The sequence below is a fragment of the Phoxinus phoxinus genome (assembly GCF_949152265.1).
Source record: "Phoxinus phoxinus genome assembly, chromosome: 10".
Lineage (NCBI taxonomy): Eukaryota > Metazoa > Chordata > Actinopteri > Cypriniformes > Leuciscidae > Phoxinus > Phoxinus phoxinus.
In genome coordinates this window covers 10,818,265-10,845,080 of record NC_136885.1, presented here as the reverse complement: position 1 = coordinate 10,845,080, position 26,816 = coordinate 10,818,265, and the positions used below count along the sequence as shown (strand labels likewise).

At 37.6% G+C, this 26,816-nt stretch overlaps 1 protein-coding gene across 6 annotated transcripts in view; it reads right to left on the bottom strand.

Annotated features, from left to right (window-relative positions):
* The window catches only part of adcy2a (adenylate cyclase 2a), a 126,030-nt gene that overhangs the window by 27,547 nt on the left and 71,667 nt on the right, over positions 1 to 26,816 (bottom strand). For all 6 annotated transcript variants that reach the window (XM_079625828.1, XM_079625829.1, XM_079625831.1 and 3 more), the window contains 6 exons: positions 7,947 to 8,096; positions 3,726 to 3,874; positions 3,227 to 3,338; positions 2,887 to 3,014; positions 315 to 473; positions 34 to 166 (listed from right to left, as the gene is read on the bottom strand). In XM_079625828.1, the coding sequence (XP_079481954.1) occupies positions 34 to 166; positions 315 to 473; positions 2,887 to 3,014; positions 3,227 to 3,338; positions 3,726 to 3,874; positions 7,947 to 8,096 (831 nt within the window). The remainder of the gene's footprint in view (positions 1 to 33; positions 167 to 314; positions 474 to 2,886; positions 3,015 to 3,226; positions 3,339 to 3,725; positions 3,875 to 7,946; positions 8,097 to 26,816) is intronic.

The window sequence follows — 26,816 nt, the reverse complement described above, 5'->3', positions numbered from 1 at the left end:
AGTGACTGTTCACTTGTTTCGAGATTTTCATACCTTTGGGTTGATCACTAAGTAAGTTACAACTCCATGCTCTTTTAGATAAGGATCACGTTCCTGGCCATCTCCATCTTCAACCTTATATGACCCGTTCAAGTGCTCAAGGGTCACTGAGGTGATGTGGACTCGTCTATTCATCAAGAACTTGCAATTACTATTGTTTTCTCACCAGATTTCTAACAATTACACATCTTCTACAAACTGAAAATGCATATTATAATTATGAATAACAACATAAATGAAGCATACAATTACATAAAAACCCTACAATGGCTTACCCAGGTACACCACCTGCTTCCATGTAATTAGCTAAAGTCACATCGTGAGACCAGACATCATATTGCCATTTCTGGAGGCCAATCACACCACAGAGAACGTTTCCAGAGTGAACTCCCACTCGCATGTTAATGTCCACCCCTGTGGCATCTCGCACTTTCCTATATAGAAAAGGAAAAAGAAAAAAACAACACATCCCATCACACATCAGAACATTGATTTAACCTTATGCTGTTACATGATTAGAAACACATTTAGACAAGAGACATGGCTATGCACTTTTAAAAGGCATGACCTTTTGAATGTTGTTTTTGTCACACCAATTCACGAGTTGCTGGAGATGCATCAAAAGTACATGATCCTCTTGAAAAATACTCATTTACTCATCCTGTTGTTCCTAACCCATGACTTCCTTTCTTCCGCGGAGCACAACAAGAGATGTTTAACAGAATGTCCTCGCTGCTCTTTTCCATACAACATATCTGATTAGGACCTGAGGATGCCAAACTCCAAAAAAGCACCTTAAAAGAACCTCAAAATTAGGCCTTATGCATTGTATTCTATATTCCAGTGTTGTGTCCCAATTCACCTACATATACTATGCCCTAAAAGTATGTACTGTTTTGTGAAGAAAAAGTACATACTTTTGAGAGTGTAGAAGAAGAGTAGGCAAGCTTTGGGACATACTACTTTCTTCATAATTGCTTCTTTAAAAAGTAGACCGTCCGGGTATCTTCCGAAACATACTTCGATTTGGGACACACGAATTCTAATTTCGAATACTAATTAGGATGGATAGTATGCAAATTGGGACGCAGCACATGTCTACTGAAGCTGTACAATTGCTTTATGTAGGGACAGATTAAAATGTAAATTGTTATTCACTGAAATTCTTCTCGTATGCCATAGCGCTCAAATATTTCTTTAGGACATTTAAAACCTGCAGTGTGGTGATTGGTCACAAGACATTAAGTAGGATGTATAAGTTTAAGAGGGCAAGATCTATAGTGAATCTGATTGCCAGTATGATTTTGTAAATGTATTGAAGAATGTTTTCGGTAACACTTTACAATAAGGTTTATTAGTTAACATTAGTTAATGTATAACAATGAGCAATACATTTGTTACAGCATTTATTAATATTTGTTAATGTTAGTTAATAAAAATACAGCTGCTCATTTTTTGTTTATGTTAGTCAACAGTGCATTGACTGTTAACAAATACAACCTTTGATTTTAATAACGTATTAGTAAATGTTGAAATTAATATTAACTAAAATTAATAAAAGCTGTGAATATTCTTAGTTCACGTTAACTAGGGTAGTTAACTAATGTTAACTAATGAACCTTATTGTAAAGTGTTACCATGGTTTCAGCAATGAACAGAACAACTAAAAAGTCGTATGGGTTTGGAAAGATGTAAAAAAAAAGAAGAAGTGAGAATTAGTCCTTTAAAATGGTGCTGATCTGTAAAAAATGTATTAGCACTTGGTTTAAGATGATGACAACTCTAGTGAGTTGTCTACACTATGACAGATTGAGCACTCAAAACATACAGCATATCATTTTTTTTTTTGCATTTTTCTCCCGGTTGATTATACATTGACACTGATTGTGACAAGTTTCCTTGCAATCAGCTTGTCCCTTTAACAGGATTTTTCAGCATATTTTCCACCACCACAATTTGCCTGCAACTACTAATAGAGTGATTTCATTCTTCCAGGCTTCTGCAGAACAGGTAGAGATAAGAGAAAGACAGCTCTCTCTCTCTCTCTCGTCTAGACTGAGCACCAGTCATTTTCCACAGTCTGACCTCTAAGGCCTCTGACTCATTATCAGGACAGCCAGGTATCATGTCCTTCACAGCAGCACCGGGCCGAGACCAATCAGCCCCTCTGCGCCGAGGATTATGGGACTGGGATAGAAGCTTTGCTGCTGGACTGACTCGGTCTGAATTCTGTCATAGTAACACTGCAAGTATGCACTCAGTTTGCTTAAAACTCTATTTATTGTATTATAAAATGCTTTTAATTTTATGCAAATTGAAGTTACTTGTAGATAGAAACAGAATGCTTATTTAAGTTATATATTTTGTAATCTCCTGTGGTAATGTGCTATAAAGCCAGGTGTTCACTGCTGTTTTGAGATAAAGTGTAAACAGGTTTGCAGAACATATAATAATTATGAAATTAGGGCAGATGTTTTCAAGTGATTTGAGGCAAAGAACCTTTCAGCTAAGATCAATAAGAAACAATCAGTAGATGAACAAGCCCTTTGGAAATGTAGATTTCGATATATGTTTAGACCAATGGTTCACAACTGGTTTTGCTCCAAAAGCCAGACTGTGGACATCAAGCACTAAAAATGTTTGTTTGCAAAAAAGAAAATGTAAAATATATTAAAATTACCATGAACTACATACTGTATGTCAAAGAATGTGTCAAAATTTAGAAAATGCATAACCAACAGCAGAAGTGAGATTTACCATGTAAAGTACTGGATCAAATATTACATTTGCATTAACAACACCAGCTGAGAACCACTGAAAGCAGACACGTGAACTTACTGAACTTACTTAATAGCTTCGCACATGTCAAGTCCCATCTTCACACAGTTTTTGGCATGATTTGGCAAGGACTCTGGGAGGCCAGATACACAGTAATAACAGTCCCCTAGAATTTTTATTCGCATACATTCATTTTCCTGAAAGACACAGAAACATTCAAGGACTTCAACAGTCAGAAAACATATTGATAAGAGCAACTCTTGGTAATCAATCTGCAACATTTGATTCGAGTTGTATAAAGTCATTTGTTTTCCAAAGCAGAAGGAAATGGTAAAGCTAAAAGCATCTGTCTCAATAAAGTACATGTCAGTTACTGGACTGAAGTGACTCATTTTCAGATTTAGTTTACCTTGGCAATCTGATCAAATTTGCCAAATAGTTCATTCAACATATGGACCAGCTCTCCCGGTGAGCAATCGGTGGCCAAGCGGGTAAATCCAACAATGTCAGCATACAAAATACTGTAAGAGAAGGTACATTTGTGTGACACGGGAATGGAAAAGAACATACATATTTAAGATTTATATTTATATGCATCTGATTAACTTTGTTTTTGTTTTGTTTTGTTTTTAAATAGAGAGTCTGTTCCTTCTTTTGAAATATTGCATGTTCAGATATTCATACAACAAAATATTCTGGGGGATATGAAATATAGGTGAAAATGATTAAAAAAACAATATTTAAAGTGTATGTTTCTTTCATCAAGACATTACTCATAGATTTGTCTGTGGACAAAGCTATTCTTCAGATAATATAGGTTTCTCCAACCTCATAATATTGTACTTCATTATGATTCATGATTGTGACTGTAGTGAGAAATTCTTTTTTTGTGGTATGGGGTGACGCACCTGACATTGGTGTGACGTTGTACATATAAATTATGAAAGTTGTTGGTGTTTTCCACCTGACCAAACTTCGGCCCCTGTAGTCTCTGTATGATTTCAGCTTTCATCACTCGGGCGATGTGAGCAGGAAGCAGAGACAGCAACAGACGTTCCTGTAGCAAAAAACACCACACCGGGGAAGTGAGATCATTATATCTCATATAGCCTAGCACTCTTGTCTGGCTTGTCCCTTCAGTAAGTGTAAAAGAGACTTGATTCTGATATAAAAGCTTGCATTACATAAAAGACTGGTCACAGTCATCTGAACAAATGGATTGAAAAGAAATAAGTGATTAAAAGACATGATGTATGATTTACAGTAGGCCTATGCTCTTTTCAAAATTCTGGAAAGCTGGCATCATACTGGTCACCCCCCTTTTCTTTTTCTTTTTTTGAATAAACGTGAAAATGCACTATCCAAACTTAAATTGTAAATCAAGAATGCTTTGGCATATACTCAGTAGACGTATGTTTGGTCATGTTTTTAAAGAAGATATTCAGCAGATTATTGCTGAAGTGAAAAAAAAGTTATGGAAGTTTAAATTTACTGTAAATTTAAACTGGGGGGGGCGTGCACCTGAGACCCGTCTCTCTGTAGGCAAGGGCGTGGTGAGCTGGTGCCTGCTTACGTCACGCAGTACCACAACATCCAATAGGAAAATTCAACTGCAGTAGCCACCGTTCAACCTGAAGAGGGCAGCACTCAGACGTGTTTACACCATATATCGTAGAATTAAAACACTTTATACCCAAATGTCAACAAATTTACTTGAATCAATGAAAAGCATTAATAAAGCCCCAGTCTTACAGATCGTTAACTAAAAAAAGTTTATAGGGTTTAGTTGTACCATTTTTATGGTAACGCTATGTACGATTTCAAAATGGTTTTCACAGCATGAATTTCATAAGCTTTCGAATGATACCTAATGTATGATTATTATGTGATACGAAAAAGGCAATAAAAAAAGAGCGCCAAGGGGTTAAAGGCAGTAGACATGTTCCCAGCATAAAGGTTATTCCAAAAGATAGTTAATTATGATCCCTGTTAAGACTTTAGTCAATCGATTTTGTTAACATAAAAAAAAACTGCAATTGTTACCTTAAAGAGCCATTTTTGCCTGATTTAATCCATAAAAATTGTTTTGTTGATATAAATGTATGTATTTTGTAATGTATAACATTTTTGGATTTCATCAACGTATATACAGTATACGTTGAATATACCTTAGCACATTTTTTTTTTTCACATGAGATGTGAAAATCCATGTCAAAGGCATCGGTAATGTGAAATTCATCTGGGATGATATAATTGGGTTATGGTGGACTTTTTTGAAAAGGAAAAAAACTAAGATTACCACATTTTTCAATTCAATTTTGATTTCCCCACTAGGCATAACGTGTAAATGAGTTTAGTTAGATCTAACAGGGACGGTCTGGAGGGTCATTATGAAAGCTTATGATAGCTTGACTCTGTGCTACAAGCAAAATAAGGTTAATTGCCCAATAGGTCTGGTACATTTCCCCTAATCAACCATAATGAACTTATAAAAATCATTTTAAAATCCTGATCATTTTATTAGCATCTACATAAAAGCGATATACATTCATTTGAGCTGTTACAAATGCACTAATTAATGTGCTATACAATTAATCTAGGATCTACTGCAATAACATCAGCAGCAGAAAACGCTTGCGCTGGAAAGCACAATTCATCACCCACAGCCTGAGCGGATATTCTTAAGAGGTTAATCCAGAGATATCCAGAGAGGCAATGTTTGACCTCTTGCAGAGCACACAGTCTGATGGAAGACAGCCAATACACCAGCAGCGGCCTTTAGACTTCACAGAGACAGCAGTGGGCTTCAGTCACACCATCTGCCTTTGTGGCCCTGTTTAAACTGGGAGCTGAAAACCAACATCACAGAAGCGTCCTGGTTTCCATTCGGTAGCAACTGGGCTGAGAGTAGGACACGCAAAGGTTTGCAGTATTTCAAAGGGGACCCTCGGAGAACATAATGTCAAACATACGGACAAAGTGGTGAAAGTCTAGGCGACAAATCAATGTCAATTGTGACCCTAATAGGTGTGATATGATAAAATAACAACTGATAAAATAATAGTTTCTGAACCTCCTATGATGCATCATGCAAACCTAATGTTTATTTAATCACACTGTGAAGTGAATCAGAAGTCTCCCAGTAAGCAATAGCCGTCATTTCACCATCTAGGTTACCCACTTCTAGCCAAAATAACCTTGAATTTGGTTACATGGTTGTTGTTTTTGTTGCCAAAATAACCTGCGAGATCAGTCAACAGTGATTACTAGGTGTTTGGTTTCATTTCTTTGACATGTTGTTATCTAATTAATGAGTCTATCCTTGGGCTATGGTTAGACGTCTATTAAATTTTCACTGACAGCTCAAATTTTGCCTTGTTTTAGCCTAGACGTCAGGGCTGTGTTTGGACGGCTATTAGGCATCTTTTAATCGCAAAATAGCTTGCTGGGATGTTGATGGAATTTTCCTTTTGACAGTTCCTAGTTGGCCATGTTATTTTGAGGATGATGAAAAATGTTCAAACAGGTTCCAATAAACAAAAGGTTCTTTAAATAAAGCAATCTTAAACGTGCAGTACGTGATTTCTGAGAAACACTGTTGAAAGTGGAGCGAACCAAGCGCCACAACACACTTGTAGCCAATCAGCAGTAAGGGCGTACTCATTAGGGGAGGTGCCTGTGTTGCATAGCGTGTTTGTGAGTTTGGGGGCGGAGTTATAAAGGTAGAGGTGCAATCCTTTTGGGTAGGGGCGTCTTTGTTTTGGTAATTTGAAATATCAACAGCATTACTCAGAAATCGCTTACTGTACCTTTAAGTAATCCATAAGGCGAAAGGCTTTATAACAGCCTGTATGGCATAAACAAATGAGCGTACATTTGCACATTCACAAGACCAATATTAGACACTGAATGTATAGGAGGAACTTAAATGCACAAGGTAATAGAACTCAAATGACAAACAGGTGATGAGTTAATCAAAAACCAGGGAGACAAATGAGGAGTGGGAAACTGAGAGAAACAAATGCAAAGTTCATGAAAACGAACATGCAGTTTGTGACTTTACAACACAATCTCATTGCAATTTGTGTATATTTAACGAGGTGGATAATTTGCATAATTCGTAATTCATTTTTGTAAGATTTGTCTAGACTCCGGTGATGGGTGCTTCCTGGTGACAAATGCGTACGAATTCGCCACCTCGTAAAATACGAACGATTGCCATGAGATCGGGTTGGACATTAGGACGTGGTGCAATCCTCTGACAGTAGTCCTAAAATAAATGCTTAATTTTTTATTTTTTATTGAAAAAAAAAATGTATGTCACGTGGGAGATGGAAACCTAGATGGTCTAATTTTCTAATGAATTTAGAGATAAAGTTGGTCAGACTTATTTTTTTGGAGTTTTTGAAGGAAATTGCTGTAATATTGCTGAAGGAATTTGCTGAATTTGCTAAAATTGCTGAAGGAAATTGCTGTAATATGAGTAGAGATTAAAATGTGTTAAACTTTCCCCCCAAAAAAATATATATGTAAAAGTAAGGGGTGGAATTACTTTTAGTATAATGCATAATTTAATTTATATTGAATGTAAGTATTTCTCAATTCCCAGTTATTCAGTCATTCTTCGTGCAGTAACATAAAAAAAAAAACTTAAACTTCTTAACACCGCCATCTAATAAGTCAAAAGGTAAATTCTATCAACATTCTGATTCACTTTACAAAAGAAGCCATAATTAAACTTAACATTTACAAGCTTCCATGCAATGTACAATAAACACACATAATGTACTTTCAAAAATATAAAGACATTTGCCAAAATGTGCATGTAGATTAAATAAACACTAAGTTTGAGTGATACGTCAAGGAGGTTGAGAGACTATTATTTTTACACTAATCTAATCTAGTTCTGTCATTCTCTCAGCAAACTAACACACAACCCAAAAGCTTTCTGGTATTATCAGTATTAGTTCACTGCTAAATTCCCCTATTCCCCTTCTAAAGTCACCATCAGCATTCAGTGGTTTGCCAAAGAACATATGGAATATCTCAGTTTTTGAGATTCAGCCATAGCCAGCTGATAAGTCATGACTTCAGAACTGAGAGAAAGTAAAACAAGATTGATACTGAACCTGCTGACGCTTCTCAAACTCCAGTTTGATGGGGGATTTTATACAGTTGCAGGTGTCTTGATATGTCTGCTTTAGCGCCAGTTCCATCAGGTGTTTATGGTATGCTCCTGCCAGGTTCCCACATATGAAAATTATGATATTTGCCAGGATCTAGAGAAATAAAAATATATAAAAAAAATTAACAATAGTGGTCAATTAACAATTAACAATAGTCAATAGTCAATTAACAATAGTGGATGTTCTGTAAATAGGATCTATATAATAGGATTTTTTCACAAAAAAAGCTATTGATTTATTTGTCTGTGTCTATCTAAATATTAATTTTTGTCAAACTTGAAATCTACCAATGTAAATGTGGAACATTTTCAAATTACATGGACCATCAGATTTTGACGTTTACAATAAATGTGATTAAAATTAATATAAATTATTATTTTTTAAATTGTTGCAGATGATATAACTTGTATTTGAATAGAAAATGCTATTTCATAAAAACTGTGTCCTTTTGAATAGTGAAGCAGGATTGGCAAAGGAATCAATTTCCAGTCCAGAAATATTTCATTGACACCAGCTTGCAGCACTTCTCATTCAACACTTCAGCTGCTTAAATTTTCCATTCCAGTTTCAAAAAGCTCTTGTAGAATGATTTTCGACAAGAGCTTTGCTAACCCAATCAAATGTTCAGCATGGAGGGGACTTTGGTTATTCTAGTCAGTATTAGCAGCAGAGAGAAATGCTTAAGTCCCCAACTTTTGCTACTGTAGTGTTCACTGTTCACACCTCTTTTTTCTCACTTCTCTTTCATACTTCCTCGTTCATTTACCACCCCAGTGGTAAAGTCCTTCGGTTTCTTCATCTTTTTCAATCTCACTATTCAACAGTCGGATGAGAACAGTGCATCAAAGGCTTAGCTCCATGAGATATTTTTTTAATTGCTCTTGGACATCCATTTCATTTACTGTAGGTCACTATAGAAAGAGTCCTAAACTCATCGTGGCTGTGACACTTTGGACCATGACCACTTCAAAAGACATCAGCCGCTGACATGGATGGATGAAAGTAAAGAGTCAGCCACAGTCAAGAAAGCACAACGGTGTGTGTCATACAGAGTTGGACTCGTGAAAACAATATTTTGTGACTTTCATTTTTTGAAATTACACAAAAAACAAATCAAAATAGATCTGAATGTGATTCTGAATTACTTATTTGTTGCATGTTATTTCTTTGTTCTTTTTGGATTTTTTTTTAAATAAGTTTTTTGTGGGTTTAGGTGAGGGGAAATATTTGTACTGTTAGTATTTTCGACAAAAAGACATTATTCGTTTTCAAGAATCCCTTGAGGTCTCAGATAGATATGATAAACACAAACACACATAAGAGAAAAAATGTCATTTATCTGGTTCTAAACAACTTTAAAATATTTCTGTATATGGCCTTTTTTGTTTTCAAACATTAACTCTTTCCAGCTAAACTCTTTTCTGTGGCAAAATCATTTGAATATAATCATTAAATACCATTAACATTACCTACAGACATATATTACTATCATGACCATTCAGCAAGGTAAAATATAGTAAGTAACACAAGTACTTGATGCACAAGATAAATGCGTAACAATAAATCAACAAATATTTGAAACGTTATTCTTATATGAACATGGGGTAGATGAGGAAGATGACGTTGCCAGTACTATTCTGAGCACATTTGGTATGTTTAGACATTTCAGAACTATATTCATTGTGTCCCTTGACTCTAATGGGTAAGGGGAATATTAATGTGGACTTTTAATTGGTCATGCAGGATGTTGTTTATATAAAAACTTTAAGTCATAAAACTACAAGGAAATGTACTGTAATTACTTTAAAATTTCTGACAAGTTATTCAAGCTTATGTTAAATCGGTAACAAACCATAGCAATTTAAGCAAAAATCATATTGGATATTTAACTGGTGAATTTCATAGCTCTTGGAAACAGTCTTGAGATTTTAACAGTGGCTGAAAAGCGAGGCTTTTCTTTTAAACGGCAAAAAAGTATTTGTGAGGAGTTTAATCATACAACAATTTGATGTCCATATGTTATCTGCAAGCATGTGAGACAGCCAGTGAGATGTAGTAAACAAACACTGTTATAATTCATTTGTAAAATATGTACAACATTCATCTGCTGTCCATGAATAAATCATGGATGATTCATTGCTTTCAGAGAAGTGGTGAAGCTTCTTATTCTGACATGAGTGGGATTACATACAGAAAAAAATCAGCTTTCTGACTGATGGATGGAGAATTAATCTACTTATATAAAAAGACACACAAAACTGTGTTTTGAGTGTAATGGAGCCAGTTATTCCACTTGATGATAAACTGTAAAGCTGATGTCAAAAAACACATTGGTAAGTCATTACTCACCATTAAAAATTGGTTTTCACTGTCAGAAAATATATCAGTTTTGTAAAACAAAGACAATGCCAGACAAAGGACAATGTAAGCAAAGGCAATATATTTACCAGCTAATTAACTAAAAGTAAACATATGTGTAACTAATCAAAACCATGGTAACCAATAATGAGTAGAACATAAGAACAAAGAAAACAGACACACAGGAAAACATGGTAGTGCCAACAAAGTCCACAGAACAAAACATAAACCTGATAATCACACATCTCATAAATACATTTTTTTACAAAAAAAAAAAGGAATAAACAAATAAACAAAACTCTTAATTTCTTTAAAATAGACAATTAAATTGTCATGCTTTTTTAAAAAACAGTATCCCCCCGATTCACATACAAGCCTTAAGCCTAGATACAGATTAAAATGTTTGGATGTCATATCTTAAAATATGTCAGTGCTGTTTGTCTCAAGATGCACCCCAGTAATGTTTTATTTATTTTTTAAGGTATGCTTATAAAGGTTAGATGTCCAAATTGAACTGAGGAACCAGGCCAAAATTACCTAAATCTAAGCTGTTCAACACAATCAGGTTTTAAGATTAACAATCAGCAGAAGGGAGGGAAATGTCTCAGCTTACTGATTTAACCATGGTTCCCTGAGAAGGGAACGAGATGGTGCGTCGATGATGACACTTTGGGGAATACCTTCAGGGTTACTGCGCCTTAAGCACATGTGCAACTTAGTCTAATTCTGATTGGTGCAACATCATCCCTTGACCCGGGCCGGCATCACAGCTGTTGTCAGCCTTCTGATCGACTGAATTTTTTTCGATTTTCATGTAATCACTGTGAAGCTGCTTTGATACAATCTGTATTGTAAAAAAAAAAAAAAAAAAGCGCTATATAAATAAAGGTGACTTGACTTGACTGAAGCAAGCCGCTCCCAGGCATGCAAGAAGTATGGCAAAGGGATGCAGTCACGCAGCGTCTCGTTACCCTCTCAGGGAACAATGGTTACATGGATAACCTGAGACGTTCCCTTTTGAGGGAACTCGCGCTGCGTCGATGAATTATAATTCCACTTTGAGGAATTATATGCCCACTTTGCCATGCTGACAAAATGCCTCTCCTAGTGTGAAGCAATTCAGGCACAGCTCAGGATATGAGTGCTTGGGACCCTTGGGTGACCGGAAGGTGCAGGCTATAGAATCTAACAAAAGTATGCGGGGAGAACCATCCGCATCACATATATCTTGAAGGGATGCCCCCGAAAATAAAGCTCCTGAAGATGCCATACTTTCTGTAAGAGCCCTGACCGGGCACAGTAACCGCAACTTCCCTTGTCCAGCCGACACTTGAGGAGGATGAAAGGCCTGTAGGACTACCAGCCGGGCCACATTAGTGGGTACCTCGTGCAATTATTTCCGTTTCCACTGTCAAAAGTTGTGAATGGTACCAAAATGCCGAACCGTACTGTACCACTTTTCCGGTACCCTTCCGTTGGGGTACCAAGGCACAGTGTCAAGTCAAGTCATCTTCATTTATATAGTGGTTTTAACAATGTAGATATAACCGGAGTAGCAGAGCGAGCTGAGTTTTGCTTTCAAGAACGCGCTGTTCAATTTGCAGAATTACCGGACTCGCGTCCTCAGGAGTCCTTCTCCTGAGTCGAACTTGGCAAGTCCGAACTTTGCGTACTTGGTATTTAGAAAGGCCTAATGTTGGGGCCTGTTTTCTTGTGACAAACAGCCACTTGCCGAGAACCGAGAACAATATCTGCTGTATGTCATCCATTGTTGGATGACATGTCGCTATGTCGCTTTCTTCTTCGCGTGAAAATGACATCGATCTCTTCTTTCCGGCATAGGCTACACCACGCCTATCAAGTTAGGGTAGTGTTGGCGGTGGAAACGCAAGCCGGACCAGGGTCTACCGTCCCGAATCGTACTGTACTGTACCGTACCACTCGGTGGAAACGAGTCATTAGGTACATAACAAGGTCTCGGGTAAAGATTCGCCTTCACTCCACCTGGAACGAACTCCAAACACAAAGGAGCAACGGACAAGGCCTGTAGGTCTCCTACTCTCTTGAGAGACGTCATTGTCAGCAGAAATTTATTTTTTTAAGGCTAGACACTTGTCCGATGCAGAGTCCAAAGGCTTGAAGGGTGCCAAGGATAACCATTCTAGTACCATAATTCGATCCCATGCAGGTATTCTAACCTGGACCGTAGGCCTCATCCTCAGAGTACCATGGAGGAAACGAGTAATTAGATTATGCCTTCGGAATGAGCTACCATCTAGCGGTGCATGGAACCGCATGGAACACTGCTGCCAAATACACTTTAGGTGTAGAAGGGGAAAGCCCAGTCGAGAATCGGTCTTGAAGGAATTCCAGCACTGAAGCCACTGTTAACTGGATCCAATTGGTGCTCTCTGCACCACAAAGTGAATGCTCTCCACTTCAAAGCATAACGTTTCATTGTGGAAGGAGCTCTAGAATTTAGGATAGCATTCTACTGAAATATCGTGCCCACGGCTTGTGTTAGGATGTCCCTCCTGACGGGAATCTCCCAATGGAGGCCGTCTAGGAGGGCTACCAGGTTTATTTGTGAAAAGTACTGTAATAGGATTGCAGATTCAATAAGTTCCCATCGAAAGTATAAGCATGATAATTTTAAGGATTTGTTTTCTAATTTATTTATAATTTATTAAATATTAATTAAACTAAATATAAAGTGTATATATATATATATATATATATATATATATATATATATATATATATATATATATGTATATATATATATATATACATACATACAATACAGATAATGAGCTCAGATGGTAAAGATTGTACCTCTCAATGGTTTTATAAGGATTACATAAACTGGGAATATTTGTTTTCATAGACATGTTTCTGATGTCTGTGTGACAAGTATTCGCTGAGTTTCGGTAAAAATTTGTGACGCGTTTCAGAAAGATGTTCACGGAGACACCAGAAAGCGCACCCTGTTTCTTTATTTGACAAAAGCACAATGTTTTGTTGTTATTTTGAGTGCACATAAATAAAAGTAGACCCTACCCTTTACAGTTTCAAATGATGTACTACTAGTATCTGTATGACCTTACAATTATATTTTAAGTTATTTCCGCTATCAGGAAAAAAGGCAATGAGCAATGTAAGAGGGAGAATCTACCTGTCTATTAAATATTATAATCAGATTATCTCAGCTAGCATGTTGGAATATGCTTGGAGTAATTTTTTTAACTCCTTACAGTTTTTCTGAGTTGATTTGACACACTTCTCCAAACTCCGATCACTGCTCTCAAAACAATTAACACAGTGATCTGAACACTTTTGAATTGTCCGAAACAGATTGTAAATTTTCATTCATTCCATACAAATTACAAATTATATGCATAATGTTCTCAAAACCTTGTGCACAAAATTCTCAAATGTGTTCACAGCAGTTCACTCAGCCAACCAAAATGTTTATATATCAGGAAATAAGCATTTACAGCTCTTTTTGTTGATAACAAAAATCACAAACATTTGTGTACCATTTTTCCTCACACAACAAACTAAATATTCACAATTGCACATGGAATTATTTTATTTGGCCCCAATCTAGTATCTGCATGGTTAATGCACATCTCAGGAAATAATTTTTTTCTAATTGTTTACACAACTATCACAATTGCATTAACTATATAAAAATATACTTTTAATAAATGCATTACTAGAAAACTGCAGTGCTTCATTATGCAGTGAATATTGAACTGTTTTGTCAACATAAGAGTGTTTAGTGCTGTGTAAATTGTTTTGAGAGCAACTACATTCATTTGAAGAAATGTGTCAAATCGATTGAGAAAAACTGTAAAAGGACTAATTTAGAAGCAGCTGCTACTGAAGGTCATGACTATTGAATTTACATGACCTCACAGTATGATACAGGACTGTTTAATTTAATGTGGATGGTTTGTTAGTAATGCTATTTCATTGCCATTCACTTCCCATAGTTTTGCTATATGTTATTGATTTCTAGGGATTGCATTTAGCTCCTGAATCTGACCCATAACACAAGCAAGTAAAAAGGGATTGCTACTTCCTTAAGCTTCCTAATACCTTTTACAAAATCAATGAACAACTCTGAGGTCATACCTCAATTTTCACACCACACTAAAGCTGTGGCTTATAATCGTTTCTTTTGAATCTATAAGCACACATGTCCAGATTGTGGTTAATCCTGAAAAGCACATGGATTTCTGCCTGAGGCTCATTAAGCACCTGCGCTCTCTGCCTCTCCACAGATGTTTGCAGATGTTTCCTTACAAGAGGACGAAAAACTTACTGAAGGGAAGAGCAATGTGATTTTATGAGTATTTGTATGTATTTTTACATTAAGTATGGTTCTACCACACATAGATTTACTTAGGCTACCTTTCCATAGACACTGAAACGAACAATATGGATGTATTGACAGCACTAGTCTAAAACAACTTATTTACTTATGAACAAATTTACAGAAGTACAAATGTGTACACATTTATAAATATTTAGATTGTGGCATTAATATTTTGTATTTTTTTTGTATTCAGTTGTCATATAAGTGACATTGTGGTTTCAGTCGCATTTATTAAATGCAGTTTTCTCAGTATTGAAAAATACATGTTATAAATTGAAAAGAAAAATGTAATTTGCTGCCCTGATTGCACTCGCTAAGCATGAATACACTGCAACTTTGTATTGCCCAAAATGGGACTAAAACAAGATAAAGGGTAGGAGACACATACCATATGGCAATACTATTTATACCTATATTGACTTAGATTTTGGCTTGCTTAGTTGGGGATGTTTATTATTCAACAATATTACTGATCTGCCTTACTTAAAGGGATAGTTCACTTTAAAATTAAAATTCTGTCATCATTTACTCACCCTCAAGTTGTTTCAAACCTGTATTAATTTATTTCTTCTGCTGAACACAAAGAAAGATATTTTGAAGAATGTCAGTAACCAAACAGTAGTCTGTACCTAGTTAGTTAAATTAGGAACTCCAAGGCACTCGAAATGTGTGAAAAAAAGTTAAAAAGCCTTTATTTGATGAATGGCTCTAAACATTAAAAATGGTGACAGATCCACCTACGCGTTGCGGCTACCTGCCTTCGTCAGGGTGTGACCCAGGGTGTGATTTTTTTTTCCTACTATGGATGTCAATGGGTACAGACTACTGTTTGGTTACTGACATTCTTCAAAATATCTTTCTTTGTGTTCAGCAGAAGAAATAAATTAATACAGGTTTGAAACAACTTGAGGGTGAGTAAATGATGACATAATTTTAATTTTAAAGTGAACTATCCCTTTAAGGTGGACGATGATGCAATTTTCTTCTAGAAACAAACTTTGTTGTATTGTTTTCATGTTATCAATGTGAAGCTGCTTTGATACAATCTGTATTGTAAAAAGCGCTATATAAATAAAGGTGACTTGACTTGACTTGACTATAGGGTTGGACATTTTGTTTTTTTAGATCTTTAAATTCTGATGAATATAAACATAGATTTAAAGGCAGGTCTGATTTGATAGGAGAAGATTCTCAATCCACCCAAGGTAGGCAGTCCTGAGTATGTATTTCTTTATTTTCCAACAAGGTGGAAATTTGTCTTTGGCTCACCAGCACATAAAATAACTATACAGGCAGTAGTAAAAAAATACAAAAGAAAATAAAAACCCAGAAAAAAAAACATAGATATAAAAATTAAAGTTCATGACACTATCATTTGGTTTATCGATCACTTGCGGAGTTGAGAATTTTAATAGCGTTTAGAATAAAATACCTCATAAACATTTTTTAATTGCTAGAGGGATTCTATAGCGCCTACCTGATTTCAAGGGCTCAAATTGACTAAAGAGAAGGTCAGAACTATCTGCAAGAATAATCCTTGCCTTTTTCTTTGCCCTTTCAGCATAAAGTTGTACTAAGGGCTTGTGTGGTCTTCCAATTTGCTTGCCATTGACACAATTATGATGAGTTTGTTTTTAGATCTACAGTTTAAAGCTACACTGTGTAATTTTTTAAGTTGATTCTTAGCAAAAAACACTTTGTTCTTTCAAAATTATATGTGCTAATTAATGTATAATTACTTCTATAAACTAATCAAGTATTCTCGTAAGCGTAGAATCTGCCATTTATAATACATACGGGTGAGCTGCTCGAATGGCAGAAGCCATGTTGTGCCTCCATCTTGAAAATACATTAGCCAAAGAGGGACATACCTGGAAATTCAAGCTTTGCCTTCCGTGTTTTTACACTCAGTGGCACCGTGACGAATGCGAGGGGGAGATTACTCGCGAATGCCGGCAGATTTGAAATAATACGGCCACCGTAGGAGTTAAATCGCCCTCAGAATGGGAGGGGCTAGAAAGTAATATTCAGTTGGTAGTCATATACAATTTCACCGCTAGATGGAAGTAATTCCTACACAGTGTAGCTTTAAAGTCCGCGTGAACCGGAAGTTGCAAATGACTTTTCTCAAGCGTTGTGACGCATTTCCGAGTGAAACGGAATATTGAACAGAGGGCAGGGTTTTACTTTAGCGCTCCTCCTCTCCATCTCTCGCCCATAGCAGAGTAACGGTTTGAGGGGAGTGGTTAAGCGTTTAACCAACCCAAGCCGTCAAGCCTATGTCATCAGAAAAAGAACCATTCCAGACCGAAAGTAACTTTTCAGACTTTGATTAAAGATAACTTTGGCAAACTATTTTTTTCCACAAGCCTAGTAATATCCGCTAACAAAGTAAATAGGGACAATTTTGATTTCATGCCGACTTTAAGTGATCATACCAGGCTGGGAGATTAAAAGTTAATACACTCTCTACAATAGATTTGTTCACAAGTTCTAAAATATGCTGACTAACTCCAAGGCCACTAAATTCTCTAAGAAGAAATAAACGCTGCAAGTATTTAAAAAAAAAATGTACTCTGAATTCTCAATGAAGCTTGCATATGAGTCCAGAATTGAGCCAAGTCTGTCTGTCATTATTGCTGCAGCAAGTTAGTTAGGGGAGTAAGTTAGGAGTAAGGGAACTCAGCTGAAGTCGACTGTAGACTCGCTGGAGTATATAAGCATATATACTCGCTGGAGTAGCTATATAAGTCGACTGAAGACGTTAGGGGACGTCGATTGAAGACAAGACCCAGATACGTAGTTAGGTTTAGGGAAAAAAATCTACCAAACAACTGAATCTGCTTAATTATTTTACAAATTAGTCTTGATTAGTCACAATTGAACATGTTACCGTTAATTCAGTCTTCACAAAAAAAAAAGAGGATAACGACATTTGTGGAATGTAATCTGAATTATTTTAAAGCATCCTACATTCAAGACTATATAGTCAAGCTGAACTGAGGCCACCTTTATTCTTCTTCATTGACATTTTTCACTGCAGCCGGTATATCAAAAACCCTTGATTTTTCCCTGGTGTGTAAGAAGTAGACGAGCAGGGTAGATGATCCGGTGTTTATTGATTCCTCTCTCTCGTAGCCACTGTCTCAACCATCATAAGCTCTCTGATTCCTGTGAACTTTGAGCAGAAACATCTGGATGAAAACAAAGAGTGTGTTCCTTGTATGAGTCATCCCCCTGGACCTAAGCACTCTCACCACCAATTCTTTTTGTTTGAAGCTCAAGAACTTCATTATTAGTGTTCTTGATGGTGCACTGGCATCTCGTCTTGTGTTCTGGTCACCTATGTTTCGTTGTGGACCTATTATGTGGGTGCTCTATGACTATAGTCCATTTCCAATATTTTTGGTATCCAGGCCTCTAAAAACGCACTGGTATCTCTTTTAGTTTGTCCATGTGCTCAAAATATTTTATTCATTTATAGAGCTATGTGAATTTAAAGTGTCATTTAAAAAGCCTGGTACAGCAAAAGCTGTTTAAAATAAGTAACATTGTGATACTATTACCTTTAGTAGGTCACTCATCTCAGCTCATAGCGATCTCAGAAAGTGCCGCTACATCAGTGAGCTGTCCAAACTGCAAGGAGGGGTCACACTCCTGTTGTTAAGCAAATTCTTCTGCGTTTTAAGCAGTGAGTGATTCTGACTGATAATAAACACCTGATGGCCACCACTCATGATCAACAACATGTCCATGATCGAAACGCCCACCGCTGCAAAACGCACCGCAAACGGAAATGACTGACGTTCTCCAGCGCACACACACAAATACCCGGGGGAAACTGCCTTGGAACGCTCTAGGTAAGTTGAAATGACAATTATCATTCTATGTGTGAGCAGAGATGTCTAATACGAAAAGTTATATGACATTATACATAGCTGTTTGTCCTGTAGTTATGAAATAGTATATGCCCAAATATAATTCTGTCGAAAATGCAGTTCCTCGCATACTTCGTATGTAAAGAAGGTGAATACATTGTTTGCATTTAAATCATGGTAATGTTTACATTTCCTGATCGACTGATTAGCCGACACATGAACGCAAGTTAGCAAACACGTACAATGTCTACTTATCCGCAACATCTGCTATTGCTGTTAATATTCGCAAACATTACAATCTGATTTGTTGTACATGTTGCTGCTGTACAAGTACTAGGAATTGCTGTAGCTCTGTTAGATATGTGAATACAAACAAAATCCTATTTCACTTTAAAGAGTTCAGTAAAGCTTGTGTCTGTATCCTTACATTGCCTGATTGCTGCTGAATTAATGTAAAATGCCCATTCTCTAGCTGCTAATGCTAGTAATTCTCTCTAAGCATTAAATAAGGACTGTTGACATGACACATGATTTAAACCTTGTGAATGGTTAGTTCATAAGGAATTGAGGCAGGAGACAACGCAAAAACGCATAGCATAAAAACCCATGCACTTATCTTAGATGTTGAATTTCAGAGGATTTCTGAAAGTGCGCAGCACTGCTAAGGCAAATGCTTCCCAGGTATTTGAAGGTTAAGCAGTTAGCTTATTGGCTACTGATACGGCAGGAACCAATCAGCTGTGCCCTATAGATATATACAGTATTGTACATATATTGTCATGTTGTGCTGATTTGGTTGTGTTGTGCCGATTTTGAGTTGCGGCTTATTTCTGTTGAGTTGTGGCGATTTCATAGCCTGGGTTTCCCCATACTGCCTTTAAGCAGTGCGATTTTATTCACGCTGAAAGGCAGTCTGGATACCATGGACCAGATTTTCGCCTCATCTAGGGAACCAATCACAGACCGGGGAGGGAGCAGCAAGACGATGACGACATCTATGCAACACTACTAAGCAGTTTGTTTATATCTATGGATTCAACATGGCAGCAGACGCGAAGCTACCTTTTGATGCAGCCTTAGATATTGTTCTAAGTAGTTTAGAACGCAAGTTTATTTACACAAAAATATCTTACCCATCATCTTCTTCCTTGTCTAATTTCTGTCGCTCTACATACGTCATCTGGTATAATGGAAACGATTGGCTACGTACAGGCGCATTTGATAGACATTCTTAGCACCCAATAAACGCCGCCGGGCATTCGTAAACCACGCCTCAAATACGAGAAAATGCACATGTGGTTCCCACACCCAAGTCTCAACGAGAATTGGGTCTGGCGTTAGCCAGGCTAGCGATTTCATTGGGTTTGTGGCTTGTTTCTGTTGAGTTGTTTAAATTTTGTAGTGCACTACTGGCCCACTGTACATGCATACGTCCATATTGTATTTTTCAGAATCTATCCAAATGTATGAAAATATACGTTTTGAACATAAAATGTTACATATTAATACCTACATATTAACAATGAGACCAGGCTGGCAAGACAGAATTCAAAATGTTTGCATTCAAAACATGCTGCATGTCTCCTAAAGAAGCAAATATTTGTAAATTGCTCTTGTTTTATTCTGTATTTTTTTCCAGAAGAAATTGTATTGCTATTGTATTGTACCTCGCTCTTTTATAGGCCAGTGGAGTTCTCCTCACCATATGATATTTAAAAGTAGGCCTACTATTGTAAAATGTGATTAGTGTTTAAGGGTGAATGTGAATAATGTGTAACCGATTTAGATGCACACAGACACATTCAGTACAATACAGCTTTTTAGGTATTATACTTTTTTTTTTAAAGACACTGTTTCTTCATAAAGTGCCTTCTAATAAATCAATGTACAACTTTGAACAACCTAATTTTTCACAGCACATTAAAGCTGTGGTTTACAATTTTTTTTCTTTTGCAATCTAAGGAAGAATCAGATTAGAGATGTTTGAATAAAGATTTTGGCAGATCTTGAAAATTAGAGGGGGGAAAAGAAGAAGAAGAAGAAAAAAACAAGCCAGGCACTGTGTTTGTTCTCTATTTAATCTCAGTGTGGTCTAAGAGAAACAGATTCCATTTGTGGAATTTAATGATCTGTAAAAGCACAGACTGCAGGACTCTATGGACAGCACGGCTTCAGCCCTTGTGTTAAATAATCTGGACAAGCGGAACTCGAAGGAAGCAAAGTTGAATAACATCTACAAGCAGGTCAGAGTATGGTACACTTCCCAAGTGTGAGCTTGTCACTCTGAAGAGCGCATTAGCATTAAATCACAGCATTAGCATATTACCCATTGGGCTCGGAAATAAGATGTATTTCTTTACCAGCTGGATGGATGGATGGTTTGGTGGATGGAATGATGCCTGTGAAGTAATCTATACTTAATACTTTTGAACAAAATATAAATTCAGAATTTTTTTTACTATTCATGTAGACTTTTTGCAGTCTGTTATTGTGGCAAAAGCTATTTAAGATAAACCTTCTAATAAACAACATGCTAAAACAAAACACACAGCATAGGCATAATTAGTTCTGGTGAAATTACAAAACAAAATGCGCACAAACATGTCGCTATTGGTGTACACTCACTGATGTACATCTTTGGTTTAATGAGAGAAAAATACGATACCAGGGCGGATTAGAACCCAAGAAACTCTATCACAATTAACAAATGTTCTACCACCAGACCAGTAAAGAGTAAAGTAAAGAGTATACATATTTGGTGTGCTGTCTGCGAGAAGGGCTCAAGCTCGGAATTTGACCCAAAGAACACGGAGTACTCCCTTCGATATCCCTGCCTGGGATAGGAACCAGCCGTTGGGGTGGCAGAGGGATGCTGGAAAACTGTTGTGGAATGTGTGGAGGTGAGAGAAGGCTGTATTTAGGATTCTTCTCGTGCTGATTTTGTTGGATTATCTGAACGTGTTCCTCCCAAACTTTGTTAATTGAACTTCATATGGATTCTGAAGATTAGATTACAGTGCACAAATAAAAAGCTCTTAGTTGGTGTATAAGACTGTATTTATGTCTGATGCTGATGATTACTGCTGATGCTTACATTACAATAGTGTAACATGGCTGTTGAGTCAAAGAGGAGCATTGGATCCAAATGCAGGTAACATCTATTAAGACATCAGAAAACAATCCAGGTACTGAACAAGGTAATCCAGACACGAGAGAACAGGGAACTACAACAAATGTGCACGATACATACAACACCAGACAAAGAACAAGAAAAGCACTAGGGTATGTATACACAGGATAACACGAGTTAGTAACAAGATTAGTTGCTATGGAAACAAACAAGGGTAGCGGGTAACCATGGGAGCAAACACGGTAGCTAATGCAACACGGAAAAAGAGATTAAACACAGGAAAGGAACACAGATAGAATAAGACCAGCAAAACACTTCAAAATAAGAATCCAACACAAGACCAGATCATGATAGAGCCCCCTCCCCCCCCTTAGTGAGTGGATTCCAGAAGCTCCTAAACAAACATAGACATAAGTCCAGGAGGGAGGTGAAGCGGAGGCGGATCAGAGGGAGGCATGGAGGGCCAGGCCCATGGAGTGTAAGCAGGACTGGAGACTGAGGCGGATTGGGGAGCCAGGTCATAACCAGCAGAGCATGTGGCCAGTATGGAGCTGACGGGACTTAAGACTATCTCAGCAGAGCTGGAGACTACCACGGCAGAGCAGATGACCACCACAGCCGAGCAAATGGTCTGAACACCCCACATCAGAGCAGAAGACCAAGAGCAGATGGGTCTGAAGATCCCCACGGCGGAGCAGAAAACCACCACAGCAGAGTAGACTGGACTGAAGATCCCTACGGCAGAGCAGAAGACCACTTCAGCAGAGTAGACTGGACTGAAGATCCCTACGGCAGAGCAGAAGACCACTTCAGCAGAGTAGACTGGACTGAAGATCCCTACGACAGAGCAGAAGACCACTTCAGCAGAGTAGACTGGACTGAAGATCCCTACGGCAGAGCAGAAGACCACTTCAGCAGAGTAGACTGGACTGAAGATCCCTACGACAGAGCAGAAGACCACTTCAGCAGAGTAGACTGGACTGAAGATCCCTACGGCAGAGCAGAAGACCACTTCAGCAGAGTAGACTGGACTGAAGATCCCTACGGCAGAGCAGAAGACCACTTCAGCAGAGTAGACTGGACTGAAGATCCTTACGACAGAGCAGAAGACCACTTCAGCAGAGTAGACTGGACTGAAGATCCCTACGGCAGAGCAGAAGACCACTTCAGCAGAGTAGACTGGACTGAAGATCCCTACGGCAGAGCAGAAGACCACTTCAGCAGAGTAGACTGGACTGAAGATCCCTACGACAGAGCAGAAGACCACCACAGCAGAGCAGATGGGACTAGGTAACAACACCAGGGCGGTGCAGAAAACCACCACAGCATGGTAGATGTGTCTGAAGATCCCTACGGCAGAGCAGAAGACCACTTCGGCAGAGTAGACTGGACTGAAGATCCCCACTGCAGAGCAGAAGACCACCACAGCAGAGCAGATGGGACTAGGTAACAACACCAGGGCGGTGCAGAATACTACCATGGCAAATCAGGTAGAAATGGGACAGAGAGCACAGAGAACTTAGAAACGGCCATCACAGAAGGTTTAGAGAAACCAAGGCCAATACAGGACAGTGAGAGAGTTAATAAAAGCCTCTGCTGTCGTGTCAAGGCAGACAGGATGTTCATGGACTACCTACATGGCTGTGTCAAGGCAGACAGAAAGTTCTGGAACAACCTACGTGGTCATAACAGGGCAGACAGAAGGTTCAGGGACGTCCTCCGTAGTCCCCCACTCCCCACCCCAAAATAAACGTGTGTAGGGGAAGGGTCCTCAATCGGTGTAGATTGTAACGGGTTGTCGATTCCATGGCAGGAGAAATCAATGAGAGCAAAGTCAGGTAAGTCAGTTAAATTAGCAATGTCCAGAAAGTCTTTGGTGTGGTCCTCAAGTGAGCAAGTTCTTTCGACGAAGCCGGATTAATGTTACTGCTAGATCCATCCGTGGTCTGGTGTTCTGTAACGTGCTGTAGAGTCAAAGAGGAGCATTGGATCCAAATGCTGTCCACATTTATTTAAACAAGACAAAATAAATAAATCCAGGCAATGAACGAGGTAATTCAGACACAAGAGAATAGGAAACTACAACAAATGTGCATGATACATCAATGTAAGGACAACATTAGACAAATAACAATAGAAACACTGGGGTGTGTATACACAAGATAATAAGAGGGCTAACCAGGGACAGATGGAGGTCATTAGTTACTATGGAAACAAACAAGGGTAACTATTGGAGCAAACAAGGGTAACTATTGGAGCAAACAAGGGAGCTAATGCAACAAGGGAAACAGGAACACAAAAACAATAGGAACAGAAAAGCACTTCAAAATAAGAGTCTAACACAAGACGGGAACACAGGCTGGGATCATAACACATAGCAACCGATGTAAATAGTGACATTGACAACACTGTTTAAACATGTTTGTCCACTGTGGAAAGTCAGTCAAATCTTAAAGACCATATTTGAAAATATAAGTAGATTTGTGTGCTGTGTAAACATAAAATTAAATAAATTAGTAAAGTAAATTCTTACACTACATTTTATAGCTACATAAGTTATGATCCAAGTAAAGTTTCAGCTATCATTAACATTGTGAGCTCTCTGGCTTGTCTGTTCCTAAAATGAACACATCTGGACAACAGACTTTCAAGACTTAAGAGTTAACTATTAATTTTTGCACAACAAAAACATTAAAGAGGACCTATTATGCTTTTTTACAATCTCAGATTTGTAACACACTTTTTTTTCACCCTGTATTAAACAATGTTGTGGAAAGGGGCGTGACATTTCCGAAACATGCTCAAAGCAGTTAACCAATATCAAAACGTTGATCCATCCAACCAATCAGAGCACATTGTACTTTTTGGAAGGAGAGGCTTCATAGAGACAGGAACTAAACAGAGCATTACTGACAGACTGGGAAGAGATGTGCAATAGACCCCAAAAACAAACTCAAGACTTTGTAAAAGGGTCCTGGTTAAATCCATTAAATGGACAGGCTCATATTGTAATGGGTATAATTTTGTAAGTGATTATAGGTACCCTGGAACCTTGCAAAAATGTGATTATGAATAATTCATTTCCATGCAGGTCCAGGCTGGTTTATGCTAGGTAGTGATAGTCTAAATTATGTTCAGTGGTAAAACTTAGCTTGTGAAACCCTTTGACCAAGAAAGTTTTGCTGGTTAAACTGATTTAAAAGACTGTTGTGGTCCAGTCTTCAGTCTATACTGGAGACAAGCAGTGCAGTTTTTTTTTTGTGAAACATCTTACTGTGAAAGCTTTGCATCTTGAAGAGATGTCCCAAAAAAAACTGCATATTGAACATACTTTAATAACTATGTACAAGTCATTATATTATGCTAATGCATTGCTCACACTTCTAATTAAAATCTTGGCCACCGATGCAAACAATTGCTGGTAACCGGTTTACGTGGCAGCAAAGATAAATAGCTTTTCAGTCAACTAATCTAAGTTATTTATCATTTAGCACCCTTGTTCAATGCAACGTAATACACATAACAGCTTATCTGGAGCATTTCACAGTGAAGTGCTTTACCTAGAGTGATACAGGAACTCAGTAACCAATGACCTCTAAATTATCAGCCCTGATCCATTCGAAGTCCCATTTCAGCCTATAGGAATTATGAAAACGCATCTACTTTTTAACAATGACAATGATTATTTGAATATTACTGACATAACCAAAAATGCTTGAGACAACAACCCTCTTAAGTGCAGAATTATTTAAAGGCACATGCAAATGATTGATAGTTTACTCATAAAGCTAGAGCTTATATTTATTATCTAATTGTTTAAATCTGTTAAGACAGGCAGGAGCTTTTGAATCACATTTACTCAACACGACAGCAAAATGCTACTGTAAAATGAATCTGAGGACTAGAATTATATTAAGAGGACACCAGATAATACAACAGAATTACTTGGAATAAAGATTTAGATGCCGGCTAAGTTTTCCATTATGTTTTGCTGTTCTTAGTGGTGGAAAAAGATTGTCTCTGCATACCTTTCGAATGATTCTTCCCCTTCAAACTAAAGATATACTTAAGTATATTTGATTGTACTAAAGTGAAACTATTTAGTATAAGTGTAAGTATAATTTAGGTACACATTAAATATCTTGCATTTAAAGACGGACAGTATACAGAGATCAACTAATAGTGATATTAAAACAAATTTTAGGCTTAATATTAAGAAATGTGCATTGTGCAATAAAGTATTCCAAAGTTTTAAGCGATATGTCAGTAAATATGTTAATGGATTTGTAGTATACTTTTGTAGTATAATATCAAGCAAATGCAATTACCCTGCCAACTTGTCTAATGTAGATGCCTTTTTGTTACACATATTTAGCCAATTTATTGAATATAATGCATTGGGTTCAATGTTTTTATTGATTTTGTTTCTAAGAAATGCCTTGTATTGACAGAGATGTACAGTTATTTATGTGTGTGTATCCATGAGAAGAACCAGAAGTGTGTGCGTTTATGTGTGTGTGCTCAAGCACACAAAAGACTGTGGTTCAACTGTGGTTCTACTCCCAGAACCTTAAAAGGAAACCAGCCCTCTTGGTTGAGTTTACTGGAGTTCAAGGACATGAAAAGGCAGGCAGCTTGCACCTGCAAGGCCTTGAGAAGGATCTTGGAAACTTTGGGAAAGTTACGACTTGCGTCAATCAAGAAGATTAGAAGCTAACTTCGGTGTGAAACAACAGGAGTATAGAAGACTGATGAGCTGATTGCCTCTTTGGAGAAATAACCGATACGTCATTAAACCCCCGACGCCTAAAAGCCCAGAGCTGAGGACAAGAAGCCCAGAGTGGACTACAACTTTGACTCAAAGCGTGATTATAGTTTTGGTTATAGTTATAGGTCCCACACACTACTATTTTCTGCACGCTTCCTCCTGTCGTCTGCCCTGGCTCTAACTTCGAGTGTGTTAGCATGTAGCCTTTACTTTCTGCAAACCTTGTGAGCGCGCAAACCCAAACGCTGTGACCTCGCGCCGAATGTTTTTATTGGTTTATTAAGTACAAACGGGC